This window comes from Gracilinanus agilis, chromosome 2 (genome assembly GCF_016433145.1).
Source record: "Gracilinanus agilis isolate LMUSP501 chromosome 2, AgileGrace, whole genome shotgun sequence".
Lineage (NCBI taxonomy): Eukaryota > Metazoa > Chordata > Mammalia > Didelphimorphia > Didelphidae > Gracilinanus > Gracilinanus agilis.
Window position 1 is genome coordinate 323,829,096 of NC_058131.1, and position 25,834 is coordinate 323,854,929.

Genomic DNA, 25,834 nt, shown 5'->3' on the forward strand with positions numbered 1-25,834 from the left:
AGGTAATCATCCTGAGATACACACTGTCAGATTCTAATACCCAGATTAGGAGCTGGATATGGCCTAAGGCATCTGTTAATTGATTATTATAAGTAAAATAGGGAGACTGAGATAGCTGATCAGTCTTCCGGAGTGTAGCCTTAGGGAAGGGCTAGGAATTTGGCCAGGTTGAGGTTCAATTTAACTGAAGGTTACAGAAATCAAATCATAAGCAATACAAGAGTCAGTTTTTGAGCATTCTTCAAATAAAGGCAAAATGAATGTATACCTGGATTGCTACACAGCTTCTTAGGGCATTTTGAAGCTTTCCTGGCTTCAAACCACTTAAGACTTCAGTAGATACCTTATGTCTGAGTATATGTTAGCAGGCTACCTTTCTTATATTCTCATTCATGTCATTTTTCATATTTGCTGTAATGCTTTGTGTTTCGGAGAAGTGGCAAGAGAAGTAGTTTAGGAAGAGGCACTCTCTACAGGCAGGCTACTTGTATACAAAATGATGAGACCAAATGTTCAGAATTAGCCAATTTACCACTTGAATTTTCTTTTTAAACCCTTACCTGCCATCTTAGAATCAATACTGTATATATTGGTTCCAAGGCAGAAGAGTGGTAAGGGCTAGGCAATGGGGGTTAAGTGACTTGCCCAGGGTCACATAACTAGGAAGTGTCTGAGGCCAGATTTGAACCCAGGACCTCCTCTCTCTGGGCCTGCTCTCAATCCACTGAGCCATCTAGCTGCCCCTTTCCTCTCAAATTTTTAAATAGAACAAAGAATATCCTTACATAGGATGTTAGAATGTAGAACATTAGAAAAGAAAGGGACTTGAAGAGGCCCTGACTGAAAAGTAGACAACTATTCAGGGCTTCACATAGTTCCTCATCCCAGAGGGCATAAATAGAATGTGTTCTACCTGGCAAAGATGCCAGGCCAGACTGAAGCTATCAGTGGGTTCTTGTTAGCCATTTTCATGATAACTACACTAGATCAACCTTCCTTGGAGCTATGGCTCTACCTTTCCTTAGAAGAGTTGGGTCCCTGGTCTCAGGTAACTCTAACCCACAAGAGTTGCTTTGGACTCAGAGCAACATGTGCCACCTCAAAGCCAAACCTCTTTTAAACTAGAATGGGGAGGAAGCATCACCTTCATCTTTGTGTAGATAATTCCCCTCCCCTGCTTTCTGGGAAGCACTAGAAAACAACGTACTTGCCTCTAAGGTTTTGTGCTCTTTTAGAGGAAAAAAGATTCTAATCCAGAAAAACAAAGTAAACAACCAAAGAAGAACGTGTTCCAGCCAAACTGGATTGTTAGCTGGACTCTGAACTTGACATTCTATCTCCTGTGTGGTACCCAAGTCCTCCTTCATGCCTAGAATGTGCTCCCACTTCATCTTTATCTTTCAGAATCTATCTTTCTTCAAGGCTGAGGGCAGGTGCCATCTCTTCTAAGAAACCCTCCTTGACCTCCCTCTCTTAGTTATTAATGCCTCTTCCTTCTCACACTTTCCTAAAGCACTTTTAAGTGTTCTATTACATTTATCTTTTTAGATCTGCACCCCCATCATTCCCAGCAGAATGTAAACTTGAGAACAGAAACTGTTTACTCTTAGTCTTTGTATCTCCAACACCTAACAGTGCTTGGGCTTAATAAATGCTTGTTGAATTGAACTCAAACAGAGAATATTAGAGTTATGAGACACCATTAGACATAAAATTTCAGAGCTGGAAAGGATCTTATGACATAGAATGTTAGAACTGAAAGTGATCTTAAATAGAGGATTGTCATATCTAGAAGGAATATGAGAAAACAGAATGTTAGAATGTTAAGCACTAGATCTAGAAAGTACTTTAGAACACAGCCAGTCATCAATTCACTGTTTTAAAATATTCACACTGCCACAGCCCCACTGGTGAAATCAGCATTCGATTGGAAAGTTCTCTTGGGTTACCTACTGGGTGATTTGGGGGAGTTCTGGCCTGATGTTATCTGGGACTTTCTTAGCCCAACTATTGCTCAGGGGAAATGATTCTGCTGAAGCCAGGAGGGGCTCCAGTAGAGGTTCTTAAATAATATGACGTGGTTCCTAAAGTCTATGACAAATTTCTTTGTTGGTTTTTTTTCATCACAGGGAGGACTGGACTTTTTTTTCTTTTTTTAACCATTGCAATTCAATGTCCAGGGGATTTTTCCACCCAACAGAGTAATTTCTTACTCATATTAACTCTAGACCCCTCTCCCCATGACATTTCACTATAGGCTAGGACTCATCAAGAAGCTGAAATAAAGATACCATTGTCTCTCTTCACAAGAGAGAAGGTGGCTGGAATCCTCTCTCCTCCAAGCACTTGCCTGCCTGCTCCCTGGGATTGGTATGTCAGAAGACCTGTCTTCATCTGTCAAGAGCTCCCAGATGGCAGAGAACCTTACTGATACTGCCCCTGTGGGACCCCACTTTATCCCTGATGAAAATGAATTCCCCTTTGGATACCCTGCCAGCATCTGCCAGGGTACTCCTGAACCCAAGTATTTGTGCTGTGGCTGCCACAATGTTCTGAAGAAGGCCCAGCAGACCCTATGTGGCCACCGCTACTGTGCTGCCTGTCTCTCCTGGATACTGAGGTGAGGGGGGAGAGGAGGAAGAACTGGGCTCTCTCAGATTCTTTGTCTCTCTGTCTCTGTCTCTGTCTCTGTCTCTGTCTCTCTCTTTCTCTCTCTCTTTCTCTCTCTCTTTCTCTCTCTCTTTCTCTCTCTCTCTCTCTCTCTCTCTCTCTCTCTCTGTCACACATACACACACACACACACACACACACACACATATACACATACCCTGGGAAGGAAGGAGAGAAATTGGATTGATTTAAGGTTTTGGCAGTGATAGAATGGTCTCCTTGCCCCAGTCTATATACTGATACTTGAAACCAATACTATAACTTAACATAGCTTAACATTCAATGATCTGAGTTCACTTCTGGCACAAATATTCTATGTTCTGTGTTGCAACATTCTTTGTCCTTTAGCTGCTTCAGCTCTTTCTGCTTCTGTGTTCTAACACTTTATACTCTGAGGTCTTTTCTAGTTCCAACACTATCATAATCTATGGAATACAAATGTCTCTGAGAAAGAGAATTCAATGACTTTTATTCACATCTGGAAATAAATGTCTGATATTAGCTCTTTTGCTCAGAGCTGAAGTCAAAAGCTCTATGTTGTAATCCTGGTGTCGCCAAATACTGAGTAACCATGAGCAAGTCATGCCAATTTGCTGAGTATATTTCCTCCTATTACAGTTTTAATATTCTACATGCTAACAGTCAATGTTCTAAGGTCCTTTCCATCTCTAACAGTCTTTTTTTCTAAGGTTTCCTTGTACTGGAACATTCTGTGTTCTAATGTTCCTCTGAGCTCTAGCATTCTGTGATTCTAAATTCCATGGAGTAGTCAAGAACCAGTCTTGCTTCTGTACTTTATTTTTTAAGTTTAAACCTTCAAGTTGAGTAACAACAATAATAATAATAATTACCATTTATATAATACATACCATGTGCCCGGCACTGTACTAAGCACTTTACAATTATTATCCCATTGGATCCTAACAACAACCCTGTAGTGCTTTTCAGGGTGGAGTGTGGTCTCATTTAGTAGCGTTGGTGCTTCTAGCACTTGCTGCCAACAGGGCCTAGAATGCTAACCCATTTTTATTAATTCTAGAGGATGATTTCTAGGCTTTCCAGTTTGGGATCAGAACAGGTAATGAAGGGAACAAGCTGTTCATGCAAAAACCAAATCTGATGAATGTGTTTTGCCAGGATCAGCAAGAACCCTATCTGTTCAAGATGCCAGGAGGAGAATCCACAGACTGTGGGTGATGAAAGTTTTTTATCTGAAGAGAAGGTATGCTTGTGGGGGGGGGGGAGGGAAGAAAAAGAACATTTATCTTGTTCTATGAAGGATATGAAATAGTTACAATGCCTAGAATATCACTATTTATTCCTTTGGTAATCAGAGAATTTTTGCTCCTCATTAAAATGCAAAGCCCTTTAGATGGGAAACAAGTTATCAAAAATTAGTGTTTAGCTAAGAGCAGTGGACTAGAGAGGCTCGCACACAGTATTTGTTCCCTGAAAGTGAGGGAGAGAAAGTACAAGGAGAGAAGTGATCACTGAAGGGGAGATGAAAGATTTATAATTTCTCCTGAAGGGAACTTTTTAATATGTTTGTTTTAAGAGCAGGCAGAACCATTTGAGATCATCTATTGCCAACCTCCTCATTTTACAGATGGGAAAACCAAGGTCTAGAGAAGTGATGTGACTTACTCCCTCCTCATCACCCTCCCCTATACACACATTAGAGTTCATTCCCCACTTTGGGCTACAGTTTTATAGTCTGTCTGGAGTATAACTTCTTGTAAATAAGTGTAACCCATACCCAGGCTATACCAGAGGAAAGCCAGATTACTAGATAGTGGAGCTCAGAGTTAAATGGGAGAGGGAACTCTGAAAGAATCAGGAATAAAGCCTGGATCTCCGAATTCTCACTCCAGTGTTATTTCTACCACCCCAAATTGCTAGCTTCAATGCTCTGCTCTCTCTCCACACTCTGGACCCCCATATTCTTTCAAAGCCCTGCTAGATGAGATGATTCAAGTTGTTCATGTGTTAAATTATCCCAGGCTGAGGACTGAATGAGTAGTAATGGGTTATTCCTCCCAGGTAACCCAGTTGCATTCTGACAAAGACCTTCTTCAAAGGTGATACCAGTGGGGGAAACCCAGGCACTGTGGTCAGATTGATGAGAGATATTTTGAGTGTGCAGGGTGAGGAGGAAGGGGACAGTTTTAAAAAACGGAAATAGAGTGTCATTTGGACATTCAAGTCCATCATTCTGGATAGGGTAGATATGAAAGAGGCCAACAGTGCTGTCTTAGTCACAGACTCTGTGGGGAAGTACCAGGGACTTCTCTCACCCCTGATCTAGGCCTATACTTGGGAGAAATGTTTAAGGATTTGAAAGCAGCAACACTATAGAGCAGTGTTTTGCATAATGGACATTTCTTGGTCTCTGCTCTGTCCCTTAGAGCAAGATACAAAATAGAACATTAGACACCATGCCTTCCAAGTGCCTCATTTAATAGAGAAGAAAAACTGAGGCTTTAAAAGGTTGAGTGACTTGCCTAATGTTACTCTAAAAAGTAACAGGAGCAATCTGTAAAGCTAGGGCTGTTGTCAATAAGCTCAGCTCTTCTCATTACAACATCAAAACCCAGAAAAATCCACATACATGTGGCTTTGGACTAACCTTTCTGTGGAAAGACGTAGCTCACCAGCTGGTTATCAGTTTGTCCTTTCCGTCTTATCTCATTAAACTAATTCTGCTCTAAAGTGTTCTCAGGATTCATGAAGTGATTGGCTGAAGAGAGGACACAGACATGAAAGGATTAATCTTAGACCTTATTAGAAGCTTCATTTGCCTTTTCAGTAGCTGATAAAGAATACAGGGTTCCAGATGCTGAACCACTTTTCTCAAGGTGGCCCATATGGTCAGTTTCATGTATCTGAGACTTAGGACTACTTTTCTGCACACATATCCCTGCCCTAATTTGCGTGTCTCACAAAAGAGGCAGTCTAATATATATCAGAAAGACCACTGGGTTCAGAGTTAGAAAACCTGAGTTCAAATCCTGATTTTGCTATGTGTTACCTCTGTAATTTTGAACAAGTCATTTTCCCTTTTCAGATATCTGATCTATACGTAAAAGAGTTGGATTAGATCCAAAGTTCTTAACCTATCCTCCAAGACTTTTTTAAATTTTTATTTAGAATATTTTTCCAACAGAGACTTTTTAATATTTTCATAACTATTTTATTATGATTGGTTTCCTTTGTAATTCTATACATTTTATTTTATCTGTTTAAAAATATTATTATGAAAAGGGAGCCATAGACTTTCCCAGATGGCCAAAGGGATCCATGACGCACACAAAAAGGTTAAGAACCCATAGACTTGACGATCTTTAAGGGTCCCTCTAAATCTAAATCTTATCAGAATCCAGGCACTGTGGTCACATTGATGAGAGATATTTTGAGTGTGATCAAATGATCAAAATGATGTTGAAAATTTGTTGGCAAATTCCATCAGGTGAGGGACCAAATGGAGAGATCTCTAGGAAGGCAGTTTGAACACTGGCATCCTAATCCCCATCTCAGTCATTGACTAGCCGTGTAATTTAGAGGCGGGATCTTTCTTTCTCTGGGATCCAGTTTCCTCATTTATAAAATGGAGTGGTTGAATTAGGTGGCCCATTAGGTCCCTGGGATTCAGTTTCCCATATTGAGGCCTCAGGCATTAGACTGGAAAAGGTTAGGGCTATTCTCTAGTTTTCTTTCAAAGTTTTCCCCCTGTCGAACAGTGGGAAATTATTTTGCCCAAAATCGTTTTCAACTCATTTTCAAAGGACAATTAAAAATCAGTCTCTGAACTAGAAGGACAAAGGCTGAGCATTTTCTGATCATGGCCCCCTAGAGTTAGCTAGGTAGCAGAGTGAATAGAGGGCTGGGCCTATAGCAGAGAAATGTTGTTCAGTGTGGTTTTTTTCAGTCATATCTGACTCAGTTAATCTCATTTAGGCTGGTTTTCTTGGTAAAGATACTGGAATGCTTTGATATTTCTTTCTGCAGCTCATTTTACAGATGAGTAAGTTAAGGCAAACAGGGTTAATTAAGTGACTTGCCTAGGGTCACCTAGCAAGGTAGTGTCTGAGGTCACATTTGAACCCAGGACCTCCTGTCTCTAGGCCTGGCTCTTAATCCACTGAGCCACCTAGCTGCCCCCACACCTCTTCATTTTAGACAGAGATACTGAGTCTTCTAAGTGAAATGGCTTGCCCTGGCTCATCTAGTGAGATTACTATAGAGCCATGACTACAACCCCCTCTCCCCCTGATTTCCCTTCCACTTCACCAGGCTGCTTTTTAGAGGAGGGGAACATTTAGCCAAGACCTATAGAAAAAGGAGGATTTTGCTAGGCAGAAGGGAATAAGGATGAGCATTCTTAAGGATCAAGGTGGAATAGCACCAGTGATGGTGCCCAGACCTTCTGAAGGTCCTTTGCCCTGTAAAACTGTGCCAAGTTAGTTAACTCTACTGGGGCTTCCATAAAGGAGAAGTTCTTAGAGCTCTTGGCAGTTCCCAAATGAGGTAAACAAATTCTCAGGCATGGCGCCAAGGAACCCCCTATGCCCTCTCCATTCTCTTTGGGGACAGGTACCGTTGCTAAGTCTGTACAAAAGTAGTATTGACACTCCCTTTACTTATAATACTAGTATTCATGAAGGCAACAACCCTGCCTAAATAAGGCACTCCTGGCCAACTCCCTCCAGCAGACCCTGAAACTGTAGCTTGCCACAGGATTGCTGAGAACACACGGGGAGTCCGTGATTCTGAAGAGACCAGACAGAAGGACAAGTGTTTTCCATATGTTCCCATCACAGGGGCTGTTGGCATGGTGCGCGCGTGTGTGTGTGGGTGTGGGGGGGTGTTTGTGGGTATGTGTGGGTGTTCATCTTAGAAAGTCCACCTAAACTTTTACTTTTACTGGTTTCCAAGCATCTGGGACAGTTCATGGCATTGAGAATAACCCCAGATTGATACAATGGCCATAGCTGTTCTGGGGAGGATAGAGAAGTCCGAGGCCAGGGCAAGGAGCTCAGTGTCCTCAAGCTTCTGTATACCCCAATATCATCATAGAAGGTAAAAGCTAGGAGAATTCTTAGAGATCGTTTCATCTAACCCCATCTTTTTACAGAGGAGAAGCCCAGAGAAAAGGAACTAGTTTACAAGGCTAATGAGTGTTAAATCTCAGACCCAAACTCAGGTCTCAGGAAATAAAGGCTTCACATGAAACCCAAACGGTCAAACCCTACTGCTTCTTTTGATCACGTTGTCAAAGACACCACCAACGACAACAACAACAATAATGGACATAATAATAACTGGCTCTAGAGTTTTAAACATTTTATGCACACTATCTGCCTAAAGCTTAGAGAGGCATTAGAGGGTAATAGATCACTGCCTTTGGAATCAGGCAAAGCTCAGCTCTAATACTTACCCAGTGACCCTAGGCAAGTTCCAATTTCTCTGTGCCTCCCATTCTTCATCTGTAAAAATGGTGGGGAAGGCTAATACTATATACTATTTACCTCACAGAGTTGTGAGGTAACCACTTGGTAAACCTTAAAGGGCTTTAGAAATGGGAGCTACTATTATAATCTACAACTCAGAAAAGTATACAAAGTATTCAACATTTACCCAAGTACACCAAGTATCCCCTCCAATAGAATGTAAGCCCCTTCAGGGAAGGAACTATTTTACTGGTGTTTTTCTATCCCCAGAACCTAGTTCAGTGCCTAGTATATGGAGCCAGTTCTTAAAAATGTTTCCTGAATTGAACTTTGATTTTTGAATTGAAGTAGACAGCATAATTATTATTTTCCCCATTTTACAAAGAAGGAAACTGAAGCTCTTGCCTTATGACACATGGCAGTGCCCACACTAGAGTCCAGGCCTTTCTGATTTCAAATTCAATGCCTTGCCCTGCTGAGAACTGAATGGGCACCCTTCACCCTGCCCTGTGTCCTCTGTCAGGGCTCTGGAAAGTATTCCATGTGAGAATAGATGACAGGTATTTAAAATAACATAAAAGTATTATATTCATGCAAAGGATTGTGGTTATTATGATTGCTGCTTTTATTCTCTCTTCTTCAGGCTTTCATTGATGCTGCCATTAATAAGGAAATCTCTGAGCTGAGTGTGCATTGCGTGATTTCTGGGTGTGGCTGGACTGGCCTCATGAAGAATTTTGAGGTCAGTGGAGTATGTGGGTGGGTGGTTCAACCTTGTTCTAGGATCAAGGGGACTCAAAATTGAAAGGGATCTCAGAGATTATCTAATTCAAGCCATCCTACAAAGAATTCCCCTCTACAGTTGGCAAGTAACTACTTCCAGCCTTCTCTTGAAGACTTCCAGGAATAGAGAATCTTTTAAATCTCCTAATACAACTCATTTTGCCTCTGATGTACTTCCTGTCCTTTTCTTTCCAGAAGAATTGTCTATCAGTGAAAAAGTAGCATTAAAAATCTCTTTAAAGTTAACAAAACACTTTACATGTGGTATCTTTGGATTATCATGCCGATCCTTGGAGAATAGGTGCTATTATTATCTTCATTTGACAAATTAAGAAAGTGAGATTGACACAAACTTAGTGACTTGTCTAGGATTAGACAGCTAGGAATTCTGGGGCAGGTTTTGAATTCAGGTCTTCCTAACTTCAAATCTGGTGTTCTATCTGGTATGCCAGCTAGCCGCCATCAGAGAAATTCCTGAGTGCTAGATGCTAGCTAAGGAAGAGGAAGGCAGGGTAATATAGTGGATAGAGCACTAGACTGAGAGTCAAGAAGATTTGATTTTGGATCCTGCCTCAGACACTACTGTGTGACCTTTTGGGGCCTCATTTTCTTCATCTGGAAAGCTGGACTCAATGATTTCTAAGGTCCCTCCCAATTCTAAATCTATAATCCTATAGGAATTCTTATCCTTCTCAATAGGAAGTTTCCTTTTGCCTCATCAGACACATCTAGACAATGATTTCTCTAGCTTTTAAGGGTACTGAGAAAGCTCACTTGGGTACAGAAATGGATCCCTACTTGGAATCTGTCCCCCTACTCCCACTCATCTACATCCTATTCAGAGCTTCAAGTCCTCTATTCCAATCTCCAGCCCAATGAATATCTCTTCCCTACAACATTTCTCACCAGAAGATAGTCAACCTCTCTTTGACCCTTTCCAGAACCACAGAATTTATTAGCTCACAAATCATCTTATCCCACTATGGTACAGGTCTAATTATTAGCAAGTTAATTATTAGTAAATTCTTCTTTCATCTCAAGGAATTATATTATTTTTTCTTTAAAACCCTTACTTCTGTCTTAGAATTGATACCAAATATCAGTTCTTAGACAGGAGAATGGTACGGGTTAAGTAATTGGGATTAGGTGAATTGTCCACAGTCACAGAGCCAGGAAGTATCTGAGGACAGATTTGAACCCAGGACTTCCCATCTCTAGGCCTGGCTCTCTAACTACTGAGCCACCTAGTTGCCCCTAGGAATTACATTCTAATAGTAAAACTTAAACTAGCACTAGCATTAACCTGCCAGTATATACAGTAAGGATGTGTTGAATAGGCAGGCCTTCCCAGAAGTCCTCAAATCATATCATAGGCAAGAACATTAGGCTGAAAATAGAATAATCTATCAGTCAATCCACAATCAGTTTTAAAGTACCTAAGCAGGCACTGTGCTGGGAATACACAGATAAATATGTAGCTCTTCTGCCTTGGAACAACAAAATAATAAAAGTTTAGTGAAACCTTAGAACACAGCTAGCAAAGAGAACCTCCTAAACTGAGGGTCTGATTATATTGCTTTATAATAACAAATCATAACTAAGCTTTATAAGGCACTTCTTGTTTGAACCTCACAACAAAGCTGGGAAATAAACGATCTTAATTGTAAAGATACCTGAGTAGTTTGACACAGGGATCAAAGATGGTTCATACACTAATGAGAAGTTTTTTATTTTAATTAAACTTTAATTTAAAAATATTTAGCTCCTCCCCAGTCCTTTGGTTTGGTGTTGCCACCAACTACATTTTTTTCCTATTTGTTGACATCTGTGGTTTCCTGTTTGAAAAGGTAAGAGGCCAAGCCTTTTTGCTCAGAAATCAAGATCTTTTGTTCTTGGAGCTAATGTGCCTTCAGCATAGTCCCCAAGGAGGACATTTCCCTTGTATAGACTGCAGGTAGCTTACAAGAGGGACAGCATTCACAAGTAGCTGAAGATGAAGTATAGTACTACAAAGAGTATGACCACAGGAAGACACAAGGAATTGGGGAGAGAAAAGAGGCCCACAAAAGTATTTTGTTCTAAAGGCTAGAATTTTCTAGAGTTGGGTTCAGAGTCCTTCCAAAAAGTGGTTTGAATAAAAAACCAAGTCATTTTCCAAAGACTACCAGATTGATCTTCCTAAAGTATATGCCACTTCCATGCTTTAATAGTTCCCCTTTATCTAAGAGGATAAAAATAAAAAATCATTCTCCATCCTTCTTTCCCTTTTCTCTTTTTTTGATTCCATAAACTTTTTCTCAGAGACACATTTGGTTCGCTCACTCTTTCTTTCCCAGAATTTGGACCAAAGGACTCCAAATACATCTTAGGATATCATGACAAAGGAACAGATATTTCAGTATTTCCTCTCCTCCTCTTGGCTGAGACAAATGTTATCTGAAGGTGGAGGATAAGAAAAACCCTTAGAGATTGTCTAGTCAAGCACTCTTATTCTTTAGAGAAAAGACTTAGCCCAGAAAGATTATAGAATCATAGCCCGAGACCTTAAATTTAGAGGCCAACCCCTTCATTTTAGCTATGAGGAAACTGATACCTGGAAGTAAAGGGACTTACCCAAAGTCACACAGATAGTAAACACTGGAGGTGAGATTTGAGCCCAAGTACTCTCACATATCAGTATTCCTTCTGTATTATCATTCTGCCTCTCCTAGGGTAAGATTAAGTGCCTTTGTCCAAGATCTCAAATTAACTAGTGGCAAAACCAGGAATAGAATTCAGGTCTTCTGACTCCTCTCTCTCCAATACAACATGCTGCCTCACATCTGTCAGGTACTTTCCAAAAAGTGTGCCATTCTTGTTTCTTGAGATCTTTGGCACAATAGGTAAAGTAGAGTGGTGCTGTCATTAAAAGATCTGGGTTCAGTTCCTGCTTCTGACAATTCCTACCCTTCAGCAAATCATTTTCCTTCCCTGGGTTTATCATCTGTAAAATAAAGGTGTTGGATTAGATGGCTTCCAACCTCTTTCCTTCCTTTCTTTTTCTTTAGACAAATGAAATTAAGTGACATGTCCGGGGTCACACAGCTAGTAAGTGGCTGAGGCCAGATTTGAGCTCAAGAAGATGAGTCTTCCTGACTTCAGGCTTGATACTCTTTCCACTCCACCACCTAGCTGCTCCTCTAACCTCCTTTCCAACTTGAGCTCTGTAACTCTATGATTTTGTTGCCTGGGAAATCAAACTTAATCTCTTCTGGTTTGGGATGCCCTCCCCAGTCTGGTCCCACCCTACCTTCCCGTCCTTATCTCAGATTATTCTTTTTCATGAACTCTAGAGGCAACCTAAACCTGAATTTCTCTGGCCCTTTGAACACGAATCAAGCTCTTCTATTATTATTCCAGGTCTTTCGAGATATTCAGTAGAGATCCGTTGATTACTAAGGCAACCCCGCAGGTTTGATTTTGATTCCTGTCATCTAGAAGCGCTTTTTAAAGATTGGTTTGAACGGTGTCAGAAGTCTTGGCTCCGCCCCCCAGTCCCAATGATTCGAAAGCACAAAACGTGCCCTCAGAATTTGGTGCAGTACCTTGGGGGCAAAAATATATTCGTGTTGGGGCAGCTAGATAGCACAGGGGATGGAGCGCTAGACCCTAAATCCGGACCACCCGACCTATTCCAATCTGCACTTAGACACTTCCTAGCTGGGTGTCCCTGGGCAAGTCACTTAACCCCCATTGCCTGATCCTTACCCCTCCTTGGGCTTAGAGTTGATACTAAGACATTAAATAAGGGTTTTAAATAAACATACATTCTTACGGCTCATGTGGCCGGCGTGGCCTCTGGAGGCGGGCACCCTGTGGATTAGCCTCCCGAGGTACTTCTATCTGTCTCTTCTACCTGCTGGGATCAGCTGAGGCAGAGCAGACTTCCGGCTTCTGCTCAGAGCCCTCCCCCCTGACTGCCCTCCTTCTCTGGCTCGGGGTTTGAACAGCTGTTTTAAGCTCCCTGCTGTTTTCGGCTCCTGCGTAGGGAACAGCATGTCCCTGGAAGGGGGAACGGAGCCCGCGGGGAGGCACCCAAACACGGTTTCCTGCGACTTAGGCTGGGCTGGGTTCCATATCCTTACCCACTTTGTTTAATTGTCCACAGAGCTTTTTCCTTATTCCACTTTTGAAGGAGAAAGAACAGTGTTGCTACGGATTAGTTCAAATTAAAAGCCTATAAAATATTTGGTTCTTTCTCCTTCCTCCCCTCCCCTTCCATTTAAATCCTTGTTTTAAATCTGCCCCGGAGGCTCATTGTCCACAAATATTTACAGAGGGCCCGCTAAGGGTACAACCATATGGTGGGCATTATGGGGGATACAGAAAAGATGGGAAAGCCACCGCCCCTCCCTTCCAGGAGCTTCCAGCCTAGTCAGGGAGACAAGACATGCACATGGAAAATTAAACAGTCCCAACAGAGTGGGGTCTAGTGTTCAATGAGCGATCGAGTAAGCACTCGAGGAGTTCAAAGGAGAGAGAACTAATTCAGTGGGGGCGGGGCTGGTCTGGAGAGACTGCTTAGACGATGTGGCATTTGAGCTGGTCCTCAAGAATAAGTGAGGCTTGGATGGACTGAGAGAAGAGGATCAGAGGCAGAGCAGGGCATCATGGGAGGTGGATTTCAGCAGATTGATGGGGTTCTTTTTATAAAGGGACTCAGCATCTTTGGAGATGCTTTCAGTTTTTTGCTTTTTGTTTTTTTAAACCTTACCTTTTGTCTTAGACGCAATGCTAAGTATTAGTTCCAAGGCTGAGGAGCTGTGAGGACTAGGCTATTCAGATTAAATGGCTTGCCCAGGGTCATGGTGTCTGAGGCCAGATTTGAACCCTGGACCTCCCCTCTCTAGGTCTGGCTCTCTATATCGCAGAACAACCCCAGCTGCCCTGAGTTCCTTTCAATTTTGAAAGCACTTTCACCGGTAACTCAATTATTTTTCACAATGGCCAGTGGGGTAGGTAGCAAAGAGATTGTTATCCCTATTTTAAAGATTAAGTCTAAGGAGTTAGGTAATGGAACTTGCCCAAAGTTGAACAATCTGCAAGTGGCAGGATTTACTCTATTCACTAGATTAGGACTTGCTAGAGAAGCCAGATCCTTGAATGTCCAGATGTCAGCGCTCCAACGGGCACTGAGTATGAAGTTTGAAAAAGATCTGAGCTACATTCTCAGCTTGTCTATTTACTAATAATAGCTAGTATAGTATAGCATGTAAAGGTGGGCAAAGCACTTTAAAAACATTTGATCCATCTGACAACCCTGTTAGATGGGCATTGTTGCTATTCCTAATTTCTTGATGAGTAACATTGAAGCAGAAAGATGTTAAGTGACTTTTCCATGCCCACACAGTCAGTGTCAGTGACAGGATTTGAACTTGCATGACTCGAAGACCATTGTATCACCTAGATGCCTGTAAGGAGATCTCCGAGCCTTCAACAAGTTCCTTTCCATAAATGGGTCTCAGTTTCCTCATCTATAAAATGGGGATTGTATTAGATCATACTTTAGATCATTCACTTTTTGCAAGGGCTATCTCTTGTTTATAACCCCTGAACCAATAGCCCTTTTTGTCTTGGATGCAAGAAGCAGCAAATAAACTAAAGGTGATGGGAGGCATGGCAGGGAAGTGGGTAGAGGTAAATGAAGGAATTCTTGTTCCTAATTCTCAACAATTTTCTTTTCCACGGACCCTCTACTGAAATGGTCTCATTACAGTCTCCTTTTCACCTATGAACAGACACATGTATGTGGAGGAGTCTCCTTGAAGGACCACAAGCAGACCATGCCCAAGATCGACACAGAAGAAAAGGTAGATAGAACCCCTGAGGTGCCTTTTTCTCTTCCCAAAATCCTTCACAGTGCTGGGTCCAGACCTGGGAACTCAGGGAGCATTTGCTGAGAAAGACCATGTAGCACAGCCTCCAGCTTTCTGCAGCCATTTCTGGAGAGAGAATTTCACAGTGATTCAGCCTGAGCCAGTAGGGTGGCTGGAATTTCCGAAAATGCAAAGCTAGAAGCTTTTTCTGGTGATTGCCACAGACTAGGGAGAAATTATAAGAAAATTCCCCAAATGATGGAACTTTGTTTTTTTCCAGGACAGTTTGGTACCAGCTGAGGTCCAGGATAGGTGTCCCTTTGCAGACATTGGCTGTTCCTTCAAGGTAGGCATCATTTTGAACTTGGGTCCCAGATAGGCTGAACAAATAACACCAAAAAGTAGCCCCATGCCCAATCCCCTTTCTCCCCACTTCCTCCATCAATCCTTCTTTCTTTTAAAAATTTTTTTAATTCAAAGATATTTTATTTTCCTAATTACACATGATAATAACTTTCAACATGCATTTTTCCAAAATTATAAGATCCAACTCCCGTCTCCCTTCCTCCATTCCCTCTCCCCCACTGGGAGATGGTAAACAATTTGTTCTGGGCCATACATGTGTTATGCAAAACATACTTCCATATTGGTCATTGTTGCCAATCCTTCTTTTACGTGCCACCAGACACAGCTTTGATGAGGTCCCTTCATTGATGTAGAATCTTTTTAAAATTTCCTTATTGACCACAAGATAAAAATGACCATTTTTTGTCCTTCCATTTCTTTCTCCTTTTAAAGTAATTCTATTAACTCTTTCTTTAAAACCACAATTGATCCACTTTCTCCCAGAATTTTCAGTGGGATTTCCCAAACATCTCTCAGGATATCATGATAAAGTCTCTCTTCTGGCAGCCAGCACTTTGGATATTTGAAAATAGTGCTTATGTCCTCTGTGGGTCCTTTTGTCAGTAGACCAAACACACTGAAATCCTTCAAGTTGTCCTTGTGGCATAGGTACAAGGTCTTTAGTGTTTCCAGGACTGAATTTGAACCCAAAGTTCCTGGGTTTAGACACTAGCTCTGTTGCCTACTATCTATGTGACCTTTGCTAATGTAATTTAAATTCTCTGAGCCTCAGTTCCCTTATCTGTAAATTTAATGTTTGATCATTACTCTTTCTGATCCTTTTCAGCTGTGACCATCCTCTGGAGGCCCTTCATTTTATCAGTGTCCTTAACATGTGGTACCCAAATCTGGATCCAGATGATAAAGAATATTCCAAGTGTTGAGTTTATCTAAGATTTTACCATTGCCTCATGATCTTTATTTATTTTTTGAACCCTTACTTTCTGTTTTAGTGACAAGTCTAAGACAGAAAGTCAGAGGACTAGGCAAAAAGGAATAAGTGACTTGCCCAGGCTCACCCCACTAGGAAGTGTCAGAGGTCAGGTTTGAACCCTGACTCCAGCCTTCTGACACCAGGCCTGGCGCTCTTCCTACAGTGGTACCTAGCTGCCCCGCCACTGCTTTATTATCTAAAAGATCCCACATGACATCACTGCTTTGTTCTAAATCATTTTCCATAGTCTCTTTAAAATCTTTTAAATATTGAAAAATCTTTGGATAGTCCATTTCTTATGCTCTGTTCTGTATTCAGCATTCCTAAAATAAAACATCAGTATATCTCACTTCTCCTTCACTGGGGGCATCGTTCTGCATGTCTGACTTCCCCCCCATCCCCAGCAGCCCTTTCAGTCGAGGCTCCTTCCCTCTGTCCCTTTGGCTGGGCACTCGGGTGACTGAGCTGCCTCGGTGGGTCCTGAGCGGTGAAGCTAGACGCTCTTCCTCCGTGGATCTCCCCCCAAGTGTCTCAGCCTTCTCCAGTCTCCCCTGAACTGTCTCCGTCCCCTCTCTCGGCAGGGTGGCCAGGAGAGGGTGAAGGAGCACGAGGCTTCCTCGCTGAGTGACCACCTGAGGCTGCTGCTGGAGCTTGCGATCCGTGGGAAGGCCCAGTGGGGGCCCAGCAGAGGGCCGGGGGCCTCGGGCCACAGACACGCTGCCCTGCCAGAGCCCAAGGCCACGGAGAGGAACCTGTCCGACCTCCAGCTGCAGGGAGCTGTGGAGGTCAACGGGGACCTGGAGGCCGACTACTTCCATGCTGCCTCCTCAGACTCGGAGGAAGAGCTGGTCCTGCAGAGGTTCATGAAGGAGAAGCTGCTCGCCGAGCTGGAGGAGAAGCTGCGCGTGTTTGAGAATATCGTGACAGTCCTGAACAAGGAGGTGGAAGCCTCCCACCTGGCCATCGCTGCCTCGGTGTACCAGAGCGGACTGACCCAGGACCTCATCCTGAGCCTGGAGCAGAGGGTGAGATGCCGCGTGGCAGCAACCCTTCCTTCTATACACAAGAAAAGCTTGTTAGGTGCCAACTAGGTCTCGTGCCAACTGGCGGGGGAGGCACAGAGATAAGGGAGACCCTGGCTCACACTCTAGTCGGGGAGATAAGATATGCACAGAAGCAGAGATTGTGTGCATTTGTGCATGCGTGTCTAGACATACGTATGCTTCTATGGCATACGCTAGTTTGGGTCGGATACTATTGGCATGTTCCCGAGTGTGGCGGTGGAAAAGAACACCGCACTTGGGAGTCAGGGGAGCGGGCATCCAATCCTAACTGGCTTTGCAACAATTATTTAACTGCTTTGGACCTTAATTTAGTAAAAACTAAATGGTCTTGAAGGTCCATTCCAGCTACAAAACTAAAATCCTCATATTATATAATTTGTATGACTTTAATTTCTTATGATGACTTCCTTTATCCCCTCAGTTGGCAACCCCTACCCTGACTTCCTTCCTGCTGGCATCTCTAAAGCATTTATCATGTAATATCATGGATGATAGTTATCTGTGTTTATGCTTTCACTTCCATGAGAATAGTCTCAGGTTTCCTGAGGATAAAAGCCCATTTTATCTGAACTTTGGGTCTCCCCCAGTCACTAGCAGGGCACTTTGAATAATATAGCATTTATAAAACATTTGCTGAGAAAGAGCTATGTGGCTCCAAGGATTGAGAGCCAGGCCCAGAAATGGGAAGTTCTGGGTTCAAATATAGCCTCAGACACTTTCTAACTATGTGACCCTGGGTCATTCACTCAACTTCTGTCTCCTAACCCTTGCTGTTCTTCTGCCTTGGTACCAATACAAAGAACTGATTCTGAGAGGGAAGGTGAGGGTTTCAAAAAATAAAATAAAATATTTGTTGAATGTTGTTAGAATAGTGAAAGCAAAAATCTTGGACTTGGGTGTCTGGAAAAACCTGGGTTCAAATCAAACACTAATTATATAACTTTGGGCAAATCAGTCTCCTCGTCTGTAAAACGGGCATAATAATACCTTCACTCCCTACCTCACAGGGTTTTTGTGAGGAAAACAATTTGTAAACCTGAAGGCATTATTTAGTATGGCATTATAATATATGTTATGCTATTATATGATAAATTATCAAAGCACAGGGGATAAAGAGCCAACCTTAATCAGGAAGACCTGAGTTCAAATCCAGCCTCTGAAATATACTGACTGTTGACTTTGGGTCACTTATAGACCAGCTGCCTCATTGAGTTGATGGAGAGAATTTCTTTACTTTAGAGTTTCTGTTACCAATAAAAGCAAAGGTCCAGACTCCCCAAAAGTTACATAATATCTTAAATCTAGAATGATACAAATCTTGGCATAGATGAGCTGCAAGCACTTTGGAAACCTCAGAGCACTGTAGAAACATGTGTTCCTACTGTGATACAAATTGGGCTCAGTGTGTGTCAGGATAGTAACAGTAATAATGATTGAAGACTTACCAAGCGCTTTTCCCACAGCAATATTTCAAGGTGTAGAGTGAAGATGCTATTATCCCCATTTTGTGGAGGAGAAAACTGAATCTCAGAGGAGAAAAATGACTTGCCCAAGGTCACAGAGCTAAAAACAAGCAGAGGTAGGACCTGAACTCAGGTCAGAACCAGAACTTTTTCTATTCCACTTCTGATAACTCACATTTCTTTGGCATGTTATGATATATAAAGCTCTTTCCTCATAACAACCCTTTAAAGTAAGTACTGCAGGCATTATTTCCCCCAGTTTTCACATGGAGCAACTGAGGCTTGGAAAGGCAGCAAAACTTATCCATGGTGACACGGCAGGTGAGAGCCAAGACTTAAACCCAGAGATTTTAACTTCCAAGTATGGTAATTTTTTTCTACCACCATGTTTCTGACTTCTTCTATTCTGCTCCCAAGAGACCATGGGGCTCCCCAGATGATGGATAAGATTCAAATGTCCCCAGAGTGGCAAAGATAGATCTGAGATGGGGTCTCCATATTCCAGGTTGTGGATTTGCAACAGACCCTGACCCAAAAAGACCTTGCCCTGACCAAGTTGGAGCAGACCCTCCATCTTCTGGAGGAGGCTTCCTATGATGGCGTATACCTTTGGAAAATCACCAACTTTACCAGGAGATGTCATGAGTCTGCATGTGGAAGGACAGTCAGTCTATTCTCACCAGGTAACTGTCGCTATTTTTAGTGAGAAACAAAGTCAGAGGCATCTACCAGTGCTTAGAAAAGAATAAGGGCTTTAAAGTTTACAAAGTGCTTTCCTTACAACAACCCTATGAGGTAGATAATACAAATATTTTTATACATATGAGAAAATTAAGGCCTGGAGGTAGTAAATGATTTGCTCAAGTGATGGATAACTAGGTGGCTCAGTGGACTGAGAATCAGGCCTGGAGACAGGAGGTCCTGGGTTCAAATTTGATCTTAGATACCTCTTAGTTGTGTAACCTTGGCCAAATCACTTAACCCCCATCCAATGTATTGATTCTAACATAGAAGGTAAAGGTTAAAAAATAAATAGTGGACCCTCAACTCAAGCCTAAGACTTCTGACTCCAAGTTCAGTGCCCTTTCCAAGACACTCCATTGCCTCACCAACCAACCAAGTGTATCTTTGAAATTATCTTCTAACATACTTGAAGTTTTCCTGGGTGGCATTGACTGGAAAGTTCAGACAGGATGAAGAGTCTGATGATGTGTTTTTCACTGGGGATATATTTGGGATTTGGGGATGGAGAAGGAAGAGAAGATAATATTTAGCTAATAAGTTTGTCCAGGAATAAAATTAGTCCCATTGGGAATGTGGTCAGTGAAATGTTTATGGATTGGCATAATGCCAGCTGCCCAATTGGACATCTCTACCTACCTGGCCCTTGAGCATTTCAAACTCAATATATCCAAAACCAGACTCGTTCTTTACCTCCTATATTCTGCCACCAAAAAATAACTCTGGTCCTTCTCTTCATCTCCTCAGATATGCAAAGTTAACATTTCAGAGTCTTTTCTGAAGCCTCTTCCTTTTATTTCTCCTGCCAGTCATTTGCCAAGTTTTATTGATCTACCTGACCCCCTGCCAGTTCATATAATTACCACCTCTTTTCCTGGATAATTACAATAGCTTTCTGACTGGTCTCCCCATTTCTAGTCCCTGCCCCTTCTACTGCTAAATTAATCCACCTAATATGGGAATCTGATCACCTCATTTTCATTCAAGACTGGTTAAAATAGTCAATACTTCAGAGATCAGCCTTCAAGGTCCCCCAAATTGGCCACCTGAATTATATTGTTATGAATCTTTTGTTTTTATACCACCATCTCTTCCAAATATCTTTCTCTCTTCCTTTTCCATCTAATCATCCCTTAAAACAAAGACAAGAAGAAGAAAGAGATAAAGCAGTTCAGCAAAAAATAACAAATACAACAACCAATCTGATAATATGTGCAATATTCTGTACCCATGGTCCCCTATCTGGGGAAATAAATGAGTGAGATACATTTTCTCAACTCTTCTCCAGGGCCAACTTCTTGGCCATTATAATCATAAAATTTCAGTTTCATGCTTTTGAGTTTTTTCAATTTAGATGGTTGTTGTCATTGTGTTTATTGTTTTCCTGCCTTTACTTATTTTATCTGACAGCACAGAACATTCCATTAATTGTTATCTATACCCTAAGTGAGTGTTGGTGAACTTTTTAGAGATTGCATGCCCAAACTGCACCTTCAGGCTGCCTGTGAGCCCCCTGCATTACCCCAGACAGAGAAGAGAGGAAGTGCTCCCATTTGGCTGCTGGGCAGAAGGGCAAGACATGTGAAAAATGTCCTTAGGCACTGTAGAGAGGGGGAATAGAGCAGCCCCCTCTGGCACACTGGGCACACATGCCACATCTTCACCAACATGGCTAAGCAAGGTAACTGATTGAATCTTTAGACTTATAGGCTCTTACAACTGGAGGGAACCCGAAAGATCCCTTGATAGAGCTCCTGTGTTTTACATAACTTATGAAAATTATATAACCTTTTTTTAAACATAAAACATAAGTTTTATATAACATATAAATTATATAACTTCAGGCAAATCAATTTCCTCATCTGTAAAATGGGCTTTCACTACCCACTTCACAGGGCTTTTGTGAAGAAAGCAATTTGCATTTCCTAAATGAGGAGACAGATCTACAGGAAGGAGATGATTTATACAGTCTGATTAGTGGAAGAGGCAGCCTTCTGACTCCTCTCCTATGTCCTTCCTACTACACCATCTTACCTCTAATATACATCTGAAGTGTGAATACAATTGTGTTTATCTCTCTGCTTGTATATGAATGCTTGTGTCTGAGTTCATACATGTACATATAAGTACACATATGTATTCGTATAATGAGTGTGTATGCACGTACATTTCTGTATCTATCTAAAACTAGGGAAAATATTAAGTACAAGGAAACCTTAGCTTTAGATATGTCCTACTGCTGTTGCATGCAAATGTATATACACATGGTGTTTGTGTATATATTTGTAGATATATGTGTGCGCATATAGGAATGATTAGTTTATGAGTATACTAAGAAATTAATAAGTATACATGAATGTGTGTATGTATGATCATATGGTTGTGTGATCATAGAGCTAGAGCTGAAAGAGATCATCTTGGAGGTAATCTAGTTTAATCCCTTCATCTTCAAATGGAGAAACTGAGGCCCAGAAGGGGAAGGGGCTTGCCTGGGTTCCTCTAAGTATAGTCCTAGCAGAAAAGGGATTCAAACTGGGCTCTCATGAATCTAAATTCAGGATCCTGTGTTCCCTGTATATTTATTTTTGTATATTTTGTATATAAATGTGGATGCATGTGTGTGTGTGTGTGTGTGTGTACAAGTCTATAGTCCTGCCAAGAGAGCTGAGGGCAGCTCCAAGCTTGGGGTAGGAGGCCCCAGCAGCGGGGACAGTACAGCCTCAGACAGGACACAGCTCTAATCCCCACACACATGCAGCTTTTTAGGTTGAAGTTTGCCAAAAAGGGAAAAGACAAACTGTGCCTCAGGCTTCCTGCTAGTCACAAACTAGAGAGAAAAGATGAGTCAAACCCTCGCCTGTGTCTCTCTTCTGGCCTCCTCGCCTCCTCCCTCCTCAAGCTCACCAAAGTTTCTGCTCAGAGCAAGAAAAGGCCCCCAGCCCTCCAGAAACTGCTATTTACAGGGACATCTGTTGGAATGTTTCTATAACCCAAGTCCAAGAGGCCCCATGCTGTCTCTCTCCCAGGCCAGAGTAACAGCCTCCTTTCCAATCCATTCTTCATAGAACTGCCAAAGTAATCTTTCTAATATATAGGTCTGGCCATGTCGCTCCCTTTCTGAGAAACCTTGAGTGGTTACCAATAGCCTATAATATAATACACAGATTCCTTTGCTTGGCATTTTGAGGCCCTTCCATTTCAGGCATTGAGCCCTGGAACTTAATTAAGGTGCCTTCTGATATTTATTGGGATCTCTCCCCGGGCCATACTGCTTACTTGTATCCATAATTGTATGTATACCCTATCACTGCACCCTCCCCACCCTTAAGTAGTTTATAGGAACCCATTTCTGTATCCCTGCCCCACCAAGCACATCTTCTGTATCGTATATGCTTAGTAAATGTTTGCTTAGTGGCGCAGTGGACACTGAAATCAAGAAGGTGTCCAGAGTACAAATTCTGCCTCAGATACTACCTGGCTGTGTGAGCTGGGCAAATCTCTTATCTTCTATTTGCTCCAATTTCTTTATATATAAAATGGAGAATGATGACAACACCTACTTCCCAGGGTTGTTGTAAGAATCGAATGAGATAATATTTGTAAAGCGTTTTGTAAAACTTAAGGTGCCATATAAATGTTAGCTATTGTTGTCATTCATTTTAATTTGTTTGGGGACATTATTTGAGTATTATTTGAAAAGACTGGGAAACCAAGCCTCCCTAGAGCTAACTCCAGACTCCTTTGTTGCTTTCAGCTTTCTACACTGCCCGCTATGGCTACAAATTATGCCTTCGGATCTACCTGAATGGAGATGGGATGGGAAAAGGGACACACCTTTCTCTCTTTATTGTAGTTATGAAAGGGAAATATGATGCTCTCCTGGAGTGGCCTTTCCGGAACAAGGCAAGTAGTATAGGAAGTGGGGGGGTGGGGGAGTCTGGGAGCAGTTAATCTAGGTTTTGGCCCTGACTTGGACCCTCATTTTCTGTGACATCTGGCTGCTTGATTCAGTCACTTAACATCTGTGACTCACTGGTGAAACAGGGTACAATGGTTTCCCAATTATAGAGCAGATGATGTTGAAATCCCTTTTGGGTCCAAATTTTTTTATTCTATATGTTTCTTCAATTTACCCCAAGCTGATACAACAAGTCCTGATGCCATGTTTAATTTGGCTAAGACACCTGGATTTGATGCTGTTGAGGGATAAAGTAAAGATACAGTCCTAGACTCAAAGCAGCTCATAGGCAAACTGAGGAAATATAACTTCTACCAGTGAAACAATGAGAGACTAATGTCAGGCAGGAACTCAATGAACAGCCCAGAAAATTGGTGCATAGGGCTTCAGAGAAAGGAGAGAGAAAATCACTCTGAGTTGGGGTGGTCAGGACAGATTTCACAAAGCAGATAGAACTTAAACTGACCCAGAGAATGAGCAAGATTTGGATAAGCTAGAAGAAGGTTGAAAAGAATAACAGCATGTAATGAGGTAAAACAATAACAAGATAATAACAGTGAGACTCCTTGAATGTATAGAGAGCAGTTTCACTGAAGCAGAAGATTCACAAGAGGAAATCATAACAGATCAGTATGAAACTTCATGGAGGTCCTTGAATGCCAAAATAAAGAACTTAGTCTTGATTTGGTAATCATGAAGACCAAGAATGGTTCTTTAGCATGTGATATATATTGGTAGATATATAGATGATGGGTAGGTAGGTATATAAAGAGAGATACGTATGGAGAGAGAAAGAGGGAAAGAGGGAAGGAAGGGGAGAGAGAGAGAGACAGAAAGGGAGGACAGAGATAGACAGACAGAGACAGAGACAGAGACGGACAGAGAATAATCCTTTAGACCAGGGTCTGGCAAACCATGACCTGACCAAATCCAGGCTACTACCTTTTTTTGCATATCCCTGAGAACTAATAATGATTTTTACATTTCTAGTACAACAAAACTTTATTTAAAAATATAGAAACCACTCAACTTACAGGCCTGTACAAAAAGAGACTTTGGGCTAGATTTGGCCCTCTAAAGGTAGTTTTCCAACCCCAGATTTCTACTGAAAACTCCCAGATGTAAAGTCAATATCTCCTACTTCCTGAGTCGAGCATATATCATGATTGGTTCCCAGATGTGGCCTGCCTAAATGACTGATGACTGACTTGGTCTTCCTTCAGTTGACCTAAGCTTATCTGTCCCAGGAATCATTCAGATGAGAGACCATAAAACCTTAATGTAAGAAAGTATCTAAGAGAGAGTCCCTTCTACTGTATGCTCAGTAAGGGGGTGTCATCTTTCAGCCTTTGTCTGTCATCACTTCCAGTGATGACACTACCTCCTAAGAAAGCTCATTCCACTTTTTAAAAGTTCTTACTGTAAAAGAAACCTGTGAGAAATCCTCAAGTTAGAAAATCCCTTAGAACAGTGATAGCAAACTTATGGCACAGATACCAAAGATGGCACACAGAGTACTCTCTGTGGACACCTGCCACCCTTCCCCTCTCCACCTCCTATGCATTACTAGAAAGGCAGAGGGACTTGAGCAAAACTGCTCCCTTCCCCTTCTCCATAGCACCTGATGACATTATTTCACATTCTCTGCCCCTCTGTCCAGCAGCCAATGGGAGCACACAGAAGGTAAGGTGGGTGGCTCACAGGTGGCAGACCTGGAGGGGAGTAGAGTGCTCAGGCCACTCCCCTCCACCTCTTCACCTGTACTGAGGACATTCCTCATTTCACCTACTCCTCCGCTCAGCAGCCCAATGGGAACACTTCTTCCCTCCCCTGTGTGGGGTAAGGGGAGGATGGGACATGCCCAGCACTCAGTGGGAGGGCGTGACACAGCACAGAGTCTCTGGGTGGAGGCAGAGCATGGCACGTGGTCTCTAAAAGGTTCGCTATCACTGCTTCAGAACATCAATTGTCTGAGTAGGAGTGACCTTACAACATAGAATGCAGAACACAGAATGTTAGAGCTGGAACAGAATCTTAGGACATAGACTATCTAAACACTGAATATAGATTCCTAAGATTGGAAGGGACCTTTACCTGAATCAAAAAACACTGTTTAATGGTCTCAGATGTCTGTGCCTCCTCTCTCCCCACCTCCACCTCCACCCCCACCCAAGTTCCAGTCTAGTGCACAGTGACTCCTCTTGCAGTAAGCTTTGTTTTTAGCTAGCCCTCAGTGTTGATCCAGGGGCTCCAACAAAGAACCTTAAATACAGTTTTTCTTCCATCATTCTCCAGGTCACATTTATGTTGCTGGACCAGAACAACAGAGAGCATGTTACTGATTCCTTTCATCCAGACCTGACCTCAGGCTCCTTCCAGAAACCTCAGGGGGAAAGCAATATAGCCAGTGGTCGCCCTATGTTCTTCCCGCTGAATAAACTACAATCCTCTAAACATGCCTATGTGAAAGATGACACACTCTTCCTCAAGTGTGTTATAGAAACGAACTCATAA

The 25,834-nt window shown here is 42.2% G+C and overlaps 1 protein-coding gene across 1 annotated transcript; it reads left to right on the plus strand.

The window, feature by feature from the left end:
- The first annotated feature begins 1,971 nt into the window (after nucleotides 1-1,971).
- TRAF1 (TNF receptor associated factor 1) lies at nucleotides 1,972-25,834 on the plus strand. Its single transcript, XM_044661504.1, has 9 exons — nucleotides 1,972-2,620; nucleotides 3,808-3,892; nucleotides 8,761-8,859; nucleotides 14,678-14,749; nucleotides 15,036-15,101; nucleotides 16,676-17,119; nucleotides 19,127-19,304; nucleotides 23,117-23,265; nucleotides 25,616-25,834. The coding sequence occupies exons 1-9, from the start codon at nucleotides 2,373-2,375 to the stop codon at nucleotides 25,832-25,834; spliced, it is 1,560 nt and encodes a 519-aa protein (XP_044517439.1). The 5' UTR covers nucleotides 1,972-2,372.

What these genes read in the sequence shown, in the direction of transcription:
- TRAF1 (XM_044661504.1), top strand. Translation starts at nt 2,373, where the DNA reads ATGTCAGAAGACCTGTCTTCATCTGTCAAGAGCTCCCAGATGGCAGAG. An exon ending in GCCTCATGAAGAATTTTGAG is followed by an intron (nt 8,860 to 14,677) that starts GTCAGTGGAGTA and finishes ACCTATGAACAG; the next exon opens with ACACATGTATGTGGAGGAGT. An exon ending in ACATTGGCTGTTCCTTCAAG is followed by an intron (nt 15,102 to 16,675) that starts GTAGGCATCATT and finishes CTCTCTCGGCAG; the next exon opens with GGTGGCCAGGAGAGGGTGAA.